General features: G+C 63.3%; 1 protein-coding gene across 1 annotated transcript; it reads right to left on the reverse strand.

Annotated features, from left to right (window-relative positions):
* Positions 1-1,751: 1,751 nt before the first annotated feature.
* On the reverse strand, positions 1,752-9,112 carry SPON2 (spondin 2). Its single transcript, XM_021669326.2, has 6 exons — positions 8,864-9,112; positions 8,143-8,368; positions 7,329-7,552; positions 7,039-7,230; positions 6,440-6,614; positions 1,752-2,488 (listed from the first exon to the last, which is right to left on the reverse strand). The coding sequence occupies exons 2-6, from the start codon at positions 8,363-8,365 to the stop codon at positions 2,304-2,306; spliced, it is 999 nt and encodes a 332-aa protein (XP_021525001.2). The 5' UTR covers positions 8,366-8,368; positions 8,864-9,112; the 3' UTR covers positions 1,752-2,303.
* Positions 9,113-9,697: the final 585 nt, after the last annotated feature.

Raw genomic sequence — 9,697 nt, forward strand, 5'->3', positions numbered from 1 at the left:
ACTCACCGGTGTCAAGATGGCGGCCACTGACGCGGTGCTGTTTCTGCACTCTGTGCCCTCCTGTGCTGCCCACCTCATTCAGGCAAGGGCAGCCGCCCAGGTTCCGTCTGACCTGCCCTCCAACCCGGTGACCGCCCCCCGCGGGATGCCCTGTACAACATTCCATTACTGGATGGCATTCCCCATCGGTCTCCCTCAGACCTCCGTGCCGCAACCCAACAGGGGCCGTCCTGGTGGTATGCGGGCCCCAGAGACTTCTGTGATGGCAGCCATGTAACCACACGTCCTGAGGTCCCTGAGGCTGGGAGAGAGCACGATAGCCTTTCACCTGGGCAGTAAATGTTCTGGCCCCAAAGGGATGCCTGTCCTGCCCCAGGGCCCCCCAGCTCCACGCTTCAGGAGGGAGCAGCTAGATGCGGGTGTCCACAGGAGTCTCCGACACAACCCCTTCCCCAGCCTTTCAGTGTTCTTACAGACTCACAGGCTCCACAGCAGCACATGGTTCTGTGAGTCTGGTCTTGCAGTCTCTGCTCTTTGACTGGAGTGTTATGTCCGTCTGTTCAGGCTTCAATGCACCATCCCATTGTGCTGCTCTGGTGTCTGAGTTTTGAGCTCCTGGCAAGGTTAACTTGGTCAGCATCTTCTCATGGTCATGCCAGCCCCAGCGGCCCGGTGGCTCTGACCATGGAGTTTTCCATGTGCTCTGACTCAGGAGCATCAGGGATGGTCTGTGTGTGTTTGGTGGCTTCTGATTGTGGGTTCATGCTCGTGGGGACCCTCTGAGTTCCAAGTACGCAGTGTGGGCTCTAGGCAGGATTTACGGCTATTTCTTCTAGCAGCCTCCTGGCATTATCAGTCCCGGAAGTCTTAAGAAAACTTTAAGCCAGGGGTTTTTCAGATCTCCACGTAACCTCAGAACTCAGGCACCCGTGAGCTTGGGCTTATGTTCACTGTTTTCGAGGATGGTGGGAGGGGATGGCATGCAGGGTAGTGGAAGCTGGGCCTGGGGTCTGGTTCTAGAAGCATCAGGGCTAGAGGGTCTTAGAGCCAGTTACAAGGAAGGGTTGTCTACCAGGCCTCTGAGGGTGAGGGAAGTGAGCCTCCACCTTACAGTCACTGGGAGAGGACTGAAGGAGAAGCAGCCACCCCCCAATCCATCCTCACACCATGCACAGCTCCGGCCCAGGCGCTGGGAGACCCTTGGGGTTCCACCAGCAGAGTGGCACTGGTGGTGGGGGCAGGGATCCTGGCTGCAGGAAGAGCCACGGCAGATCATAGTGAGCCCTTGGGAGACATCTTTGAGGTTGGGGCCTCTGAGCTCAGGTCCCAGGAGGCATCTGCTGGTGGCCTGATGAGCCTTGGTGGTCAGTGGTCTCCCAGGAACAGCAGCAATGCAAGCTGCTCCCACAGAGGAGGGGGCAGAGTGAGGCTTCTGCAGCCTCATCCAGGCCTCGAGGCACCCCTCCTCTGAGCTTCTGATTGTCCTGTGGGAAGGCGCCTGCGTGCTGGGTTTGTGGACGCGCCTGACACGCTGTTTGCTGTGTCTTCTGAAACACCGTATGGTCCAGGGGTGGCCTCTGTTGTGGGGAGACTTGTGGGTCTCAAGCCTGCCTCCCCCACATGCACAGCACATGCCTCATGGCCCTGACGGTGTCACCAGGTGCCTTCTGAATGTGTGTCCCCCATTGGAGCACATCAGGTGTCCCTGCACTGCGCAGGGCCCAGAACAAGGGCAGGGACAGCCAGCGACATTTGTCAGGAGCAGAGATAGTCTTTATTCAAATACAAGAGATCCGTAGCATGAAAACACCGAGTGAAGTTTCTGAAACTGCCCCATTTATTCACTTCTCAAATGGCCCCCCGCTTGCACGCGTCCTCGGGAGAGTGGGCTCAGCGCCAGCCTGGAGCACCAGATCTGAGGTATCTGCAACCACGTGGGAGCCAGGCCCCTGGACAATGAAGGACAATCTCGTGGAGCAGCAATAACTTATAAGGAGACATAATTTAGAGTAGACGGAGCCTTGGGGATGACTTTATCTGTGCAGAAGGAGGAGGCTGAGAGCAGATCGGACATGGGGACCCCTAAGAAGCAAGGCTGGGAAAGGAGGAGGCTGTTCCCGATGCCCCTGCCGGCCACCAGAGGGCCCTTCAGTGCAGAGAAGGTCGGCCCGGCCTCTCCGCGGTCGGCAGCAGCATGAAATCCCCGTGCCTTGGGCCGCCTGCAGCATGAGCCTGCACAGGAGCCCCCGAGCCCCGGACACCCCACGGCTCCGGGGGGGCCCAGGGGCTGCGGGGCTCTGGTCTTAGACGCAGTTATCAGGGACGCACTCAGCCTCTTCTTCGAGCTCGGGGCAGGGGCTCCCGTTGTTGGCGGGCTGGACCCGGACATAGCGAGTCCTGCTCTTAGCCCCCAGCTTCCCACAGGGGCCTCCGCACAGTCCCCAGGACGACCACAGGGAAACCTCGCAGTCCAGCGGCGTTTCTGGAACTGGACCAAGCACAGGAGAGACAGAGGTGAACACTCGCTTGAGGTGGCTCTTCCTGCAAACAAGCCCCACCCACCAATGTGTGCATTCACCAGAGGCCACGCCCACACTGCCTCCCACCAATGTGTATTCATTGGAGGCCACACCCACACTTCCACCAATGCGTGCATTCATCGGCGGCCACGCCCACACTTCCACCAATGCGTGCATTCATCGGAGGCCACGCCCACACTTCCACCAATGCGTGCATTCATCGGAGGCCACGCCCACACTTCCACCAATGCGTGCATTCATCGGCGGCCACGCCCACACTTCCACCAATGCGTGCATTCATCGCAGGCCACGTCCACACTTCCACCAATGCGTGCATTCATCGGAGGCCACGCCCACACTTCCACCAATGCGTGCATTCATCAGAGGCCACGCCCACACTTCCACCAATGCGTGCATTCCTCGGAGGCCACGCCCACACTTCCACCAATGCGTGCATTCATCGGTGGCCACGTCCACACTTCCACCAATGCGTGCATTCCTCAGAGGCCACGCCCACACTTCCACCAATGATGCGTGCATTCATCAGAGGCCACGTCCACACTTCCACCAATGTGTGCATTCATCGGGGGCCACGCCCACACTTCCACCAATGCGTGCATTCATCACGGGCCACGCCCACACTTCCACCAATGCGTGCATTCATCAGAGGCCACGTCCACACTTCCACCAATGCGTGCATTCATCGGAGGTCACGCCCACACTTCCACCAATGCGTGCATTCATCGCGGGCCACGCCCACACTTCCACCAATGCGTGCATTCATTGCGGGCCACGTCCACACTTCCACCAATGCGTGCATTCATCGGAGGCCACGTCCACACTTCCACCAATGCGTGCATTCATCGGGGGCCACGTCCACACTTCCACCAATGCGTGCATTCATCGGGGGCCACGTCCACACTTCCACCAATGCGTGCATTCACCGGGGGCCACGCCCACGCTTCAGGGGCTTTTGGTTTCTCCGCTCAGTTGCAGAGTGAGCGGCAAGATGGATGGCACCATGGCAACCTCGGAAGCAACCCAAGGACTCGAGTTGCACGTGAGAGCCGGGGCTGCCGCTCGAGTCTTTGCGGTGTTGGAACTCCCACACCGTGGCAGAGTGAGAAGCCCCAGGACAGGGTGGACACCCCTGCTGTGGAAAGCTGCTCGCCCCGAGCCTAGACCCAGCTGCCACATTTACCGGAATAACAGACAGGGGCACCGGGTTAGCCGTCTGTCTTGCGGGACCTGGACCCCCATGGAACTCAGACGTTTCCAGTATCATTGTTTCCCTGTGTCCCATCTGGTTTTCATAATTTTCATGAATCTAAAAGTCATCATTTTGGTGTTATGGTAAAGTCACTTGGTAATTTCCATTTTTCCAAAGTAAAATGCAAACCCCTCTTTTGCACCCCACAGGCCAAGCCAGCCAGATGGGCATTGTTTCTGTGTGGTTGTGTGGCCCAGGGCGGGCAGCCCGGAGGGAGGCCAGGAGCCCCACCTCCCTCTGCCGCTCAAGCCAGGATGGTCAGCAAGGGCTCCGCTCTCCTCACAAATCTGCAAGCACTCTGCTGCCAGCTTTGTGGCCACTGAAGGATGAGACGCTTCAACAAGACACAGGCGTTTGAGGAATTCCAGAAGGATGACAGAGTGGAGAAGGGGGTCGGTGCGCAGGTACAGTTCCTAGAATGGTCTGGCAGCCCTGGCCAGGCCCACACCCGGAGCAGCCATCTCCAAAGTGGCAGGAACAGGGCTTGCAAAGACCTCGGGCGCTGACGCTTTGCAGGGGCCCTGGTGTAGGAGAAGCCTGAGAGCCAGGGCCCGGGGCAGCCCACCTGGAGAGCACACAGAGCTGCTGGGAGGTCCCAGCAGGCCCCAGCTTCCCAACTGGAACTGGGGTGGTGGGAGCACCCCCACCCTGGCTGCAGTGAGGAGTCAGTGAGCATCTGCAGTGCCAGGTCTGCAGACAGGGCCCTACCACAAACCTCTCCAGTGCTGCAACGCCCTGTGAGGAGGAGGCCTGGGGACAGGCATCCATCGTGTGAGCAGGAAGCTAGCACAGAGCCAGGCTGGCTTGGCAGGAGCCTCTTGTGTGCCACCCACCACATGCTGGGCCCTGCCAGGCCCAGCCTCTGTCCTTGGGAAGCCAAATGTCACAGGAAAGACCCTTGTGGGTGGTAGTCTGTGCTCCATTCCCACAGGGCCAGCATGGCAGGTGCTGGGGAGAGCCTTGAGGGCACAAAGGAACGGAAGCAGGCTGGCATGAGGCAGGTGGACACAGGAGGCACCAGAGAGGGTTGGTGGGAGTGGCTGCAGGCATCCTCAAAGCTACGATGCCAGCAGTGCCCTGGGAATGAGGTGCCATGCTACCCAGTGGCACTTGCTGGGACATTGGTGAGGGAAGGTGCTTGGCTCAGTCCTGCTCACGTGCAGTTTGGGTGGAATTCTCTCCCTCCCACCCTCCTCTCGATGTTCTGCCTCCTGCTCTCAGAGCTCACAGCACAGTTTCTCCCCACCCCCTGCAATGCCACTCCTGCTTGGCCTCGGCTGACTTTATCCCCTCTCCTGGCCCAAGGCACTGGCCTCGCCTGCCCACTGTGGCCCGGTGCCCCTGACGATGGGGCAAACCGCAGCTCTCCGGACCCTCTGCCCATGAGGGGCTCTTCCCCCCAGACCAGCTGCGCACCACAGACAGTGCTGGCACGTTCACCTGTTGGGTAAGTGGCTCAGGCAGGTCTGCTTGGAATGGGGCATCTGCTTGGACAAATGAGTGAGGACCTCAAGCCTGAGCTGGGCAGGGCAGCACCAAGGCTGGCACAGGGAGGCCGAGTCCATCCCAAACGAGGAGGAGGGATCCAGGGCTGGGCACAGCCTCTGTCTCGGAGTGGTTCCCGCCAGCCGTGCGGAGCTCACCACCTCCCGTCTGAACTGCCCTCCCCTTGCCTCCAGGGATGGCTGACAGTAAGCTTGTAATTACTGCTGCTCCTCAAGACAAAATCTGTCCCCACCACACCACTTGGGAGCGGGGGAGTATGTGGGACAGTTCTGCACCTGCCTCAACTCCAGCCAGCAAGGTGGAGGACGATGGGACCCACGGCCACGTTGGTGGGCTCCAGTTCCTCCTGGGGAAAGTCTGAAGTCCACTCCTGTCTGGAGCCTACCCTGAGCCTCCCACACCCACGTCAGGTGAGAATCAGAGACCCAGAGCTAACAGGTCCCGACCCATGACACAGTGAGGTGCTCCAGGCCACAGATGCTGCATGGGGCCACTGGCCGACACCCAGCTGAGCGTGGAGGGAACTGCCACTTGGCCCCAGCGTTCGCACCTGCCTGGGGCCAGCAGGTGCCTGGAGGAGCTAGGGGAACCCTGATCAGCACCTGCTCTGCCCTGCACCAAGGTGCCTATGAGCAGAGCCCCAAGCTGTGGGGTGGCTGGGGCCAAGACCCCCACAGGAACCCTCCAGCACAGCTGTCACCCGGTAGCCACACAGACGGGGCCATCCTGGCAAGCTTCCTTGTCAGCTATGACACACAGGTCACCCGTGGGTGCGTGTCTGACGGGACCGTGTGTCTCAGCTACTCTCTGCCCTCCTTTCATCCTTTCCTCTAGGCTGTGGGGTGTAAGATGTTTCCAACTGCAGATATTGTGGAAGAGTTACATCTTCAGCGTTTGAATCAACAGAACCCTAAATCTTCTCAGCACCATCTTGCAGCACATTGGCCATTCGGCAGGGCTGGGGCAGCTGTGTGTCCCGTATGTCCTGTGGGGTGCCAGCCTCAGCTTCTCCCTCACAGGACGCGTTTCCCTCTGAACCTGCTACCCGCAGGAGTTATGCCCCTGAGCTCTGCCATGGGCACTTTCCACAGCCAGCTCTTCCCTGGCATCTGGAGTATGTGGGGGATGGGAAGGAGGTCTTTACCTGATGCGCTGTCCACAATCTCGTTGTCCCTGCTGGCCAGGACTGAGGTGGGAGGGACGAACGTCCTGGGGCTCTGTCGCAGCCGCACCAGCGTCACCCTGGCGATGGGAGGCAGGGCCTTCAGCCTCGGGTAGTAGAAGGAGTTGGCCGGGTGGCTGGGAGAGGAGGACGTTATCTGGGGAGGAGGAAGAGGAGGTTCGCATGGGGTCCAAGAAGGCCACCTTCGGGTGTGCGTATGGCCTTACTGGGGCCAATGCCCAGCGTCCAGCATCCTCCGCCCCACTGTGGGGGACAGGGTCCCTTGTGCTCCTCTCAGCCGTCCCATGGAGCACAGGCTGGAAACCGAGGCCAGGAAGGGGCGGCCTCCTCAGGACGCGGTCCCACTCTCCTCCCTGCGGTGCTGTGACCCAGTGGGGTGGGGCGGGCATGAGGGGCGCTGCACCCCCTTGCTCACTGCCGCCCCTAGAAGCAGAGCCTCTTCTACACAAAAGCCCCCAGCGGCTGTTCTGGGCTGGAAGGCGCGGGCACAGCCAGGCCTCAGCCACGTCCCGACCACGCGGGGCCACAGCGGCCCTGGCGCACGCGGGACGCCCACTCGCCTCGGTCACCGTGTCCTGCGGGATAGTGGCGAAGTTGGGGGAGGAGAAGGTGAAGCCGCTGTCCGTGCCGGCGTCGTAGGGGTACAGGTCCAGCGCCGCCTGCTCCCGCCAGCTGTCCCCGTCGCACAGATCCAGGCTGTCCACGCCCACGAACCAGTCCGGGCTGGGCACGATGCGCACCACGAACGAGACCTGCGGCAGCGGAGGCTCAGCGCGCCCGCCCCGGCCCCGGCCCCCGCCCCGGGCCCGGCCCCCGCCCCGGCCCCCGCCCCAGCCTGCCGGCCGCTCACCAGCGAGTGCCTGCGCTGCACCTCCAGCTCCGCCGACGTCTGCCCGGTGCCGCTGGGGACCGCGGGCGCCGAGAACACCGCGTGCACGCTCTGCAGCGCCTCCCCCGCCGCCTCGATCTCCTTCATCAGCGCCCAGGCCTCGCCGCGCTCGGCGAAGTCGCGCAGCCCGTTGCTGACATACTGGTTCTTCCTCCACATGCTGTAGTCTGAGCTGTGCGCGGCCCCTGCGGGACCACCCGGCCGCGCCGCGGGCCACCGTGAGAGGCGGAGGTCGGGCTTGGATCCCAGCGGGCGCCCCAGGGGATCCCTCCCCGCCATCCGCAGGGAACCATGTCCCCCTCATCACGTCGGACCGTGACCTCCTGTGGCTGCCCCTGCCCCGACGCGGGGCTGCGTGGCCACCCCGTGACCGCCCCCTGTCCCCACGGCACCCCCGGAGTCCAGAACACCTCCCGCCGCACCCCCGGAGCCCAGAACACCTCCCGCCGCACCCCCGGAGCCCAGAACACCTCCCGCCGCACCCCCGAGCCCACAACACCTCCCGCCGCACCCCCGAGCCCACAACACCTCCAGCCGCACCCCCGGAGCCCAGAACACAGCCGGCCGCACCCCCGGAGCCCAGAACACCTCCAGCCGCACCCCCGAGCCCAGAACACAGCCGGCCGCGCACGGCAGGCGCTCGGCAAACATTTCTTGCTTCAGAGTCTCCTGGACGTGAGCGCGCCCCAGACTGGGAAGCGCTGTGCAGCTGTGGGGGGCTCCGGCGCCGCAGCCCTCCTGGAGGAGCAGGACTCGAAGAGGGGGCTGCACTCACCCAGCAGCGAAGACCACTGCGCGGGGGGCCGGAACAGGGGGTACTGCTTGGGGAAGGCCGTCTGGCTCCACTTGCCGGTGAAGGTGATGCTGTATCTGGCCGGGGCTCTGGCGGAACAGACAGACTCTCCCCCACGAGGGTGGCCGGCGGCGCCGCCGAGCGTGGCCAGGAGGAGAGCCCAGAGGGCCCTGCCCAGGGCGGCGGCTGGGCTGGGGTTTTCCATCACCTGGGAGCACAGAGGGGAGCAGCCGCGCGCTGGCACCGCCGTGCCAGCCTCGGGGTGGAGAGCCGAGAGGGCTCTGGCCGCACTTTGGGCTCCAGGACTGCCCCGTGCGCCCGCGCACCCCTCCCTGCTCTGCAAAGCTCTCCTGCGGCGCTTGGGAGACCCCCATCCGCAGAAGGGACGGCGCGGGGTTAGATGCCCGTGCGCCTGCGAGCGAACAAGGGTAACGGGCAGGTTTTCAGTCCGAGTCCCTGCAGCTGCTGAGCGGGTCGGGGTGCGGCCTCCGGGAGGTGCCCTCGCCGCCGCTCTCCCCCCAGCCTCTGCCGTCGCGGGGACCCGGGGTCTTGCCTGACTGGCTGCCCCCGGGATTAGACCCGCAAAGCTCGGGTCGCCGCCAGTCCCGGGGGTCCCTCTGGAGGTGCCACAAGGTTCGAGCCGCGGGGAAAGCGCAGGAGGCCCGGGCCCTCTCTGGGTGTCCCGGGGGCGCGCAGTACTCACCCGGCAGGAGCGGCGGGAGCGCAGCGGGCGGCGGTAGGGTCCCAGCCAGAGCCCAGAGCCCCTATTTAAGCCCGAGGCCGTCTCCCCGAGCCGGCCAATGAGGCTCCAGTTCCTCCCGTCCTCGGAGCTGCACAGCCTGGCCTCCAGCGAGGGGCAGACCGGACGTGGGAGAAAGGAGGAGAAGGGGCTGCGGGGGGCCCAGGGGCTCCGCTTTCCCAGCTCGCCCTGCCCAGCGACCTTCCCCAGCCAGATCGCTCTCCTCCCCCGCCGCGCAGCCGCACCCCTTTCTTCGTCTGTCTGTCCTGTCCCTCCCCTCCGGTCCCCTCCCCTCCCACACTCCTCCCCACTCTCGTCTCTCCTCTCCCTTCCGATTCTCTCCTGTTCCCTCGAGCGCCTTCCTGGTGCCTCCCTGGGTGCCTCGGAGGGCAGTTCTGTGCCCCACGCCGGGAAAGCCCAGAGCGTGGGGCGGAGGGGCTCTTGTCTGCGCCTTCTTGAAATTAAAGCCAGCGAGCTACACCTTCCCGCAGGGTGTGACCTGGAGGGCCGTGTGCGTGGCCTGACTTCAGTCTAAGTGCTGGAGGTGGCCTGGGAAGCTCTGGATCCCGATAAGGCATCCCTGGTCTTTGCGGCCCTGGCTTTGAGTCTCTTTCTCGGCACGGCCTAAAACCGCACAGAACGGCCAAGCGGTCTACACTGTGGCCCCAGTGCATCTGCCAGCCATCCCTCCCGGAGGGAGGTCAGAGTGGGCTGAGGGTCTGGGATGGAGCGCAGGGAGTCAGAAAGAAGCCACAGAAAGGGGGCACCCTCCCCAGGACTCCGTGCAGGGCTGGGGCT

This window comes from Aotus nancymaae, unplaced genomic scaffold (genome assembly GCF_030222135.1).
Source record: "Aotus nancymaae isolate 86718 unplaced genomic scaffold, 86718_ANA_hifiasm-v0.15.2.pri h1tg000006l, whole genome shotgun sequence".
Taxonomy (NCBI): Eukaryota; Metazoa; Chordata; class Mammalia; order Primates; family Aotidae; genus Aotus; species Aotus nancymaae.

What these genes read in the sequence shown, in the direction of transcription:
- SPON2 (XM_021669326.2), bottom strand. Translation starts at nt 8,365, where the DNA reads ATGGAAAACCCCAGCCCAGCCGCCGCCCTGGGCAGGGCCCTCTGGGCT. An exon ending in CGCAGGACACGGTGACCGAG is followed by an intron (nt 6,615 to 7,038) that starts GCGAGTGGGCGT and finishes CCTCCTCCCCAG; the next exon opens with ATAACGTCCTCCTCTCCCAG. An exon ending in GATTGTGGACAGCGCATCAG is followed by an intron (nt 2,489 to 6,439) that starts GTAAAGACCTCC and finishes TGCTTGGTCCAG; the next exon opens with TTCCAGAAACGCCGCTGGAC.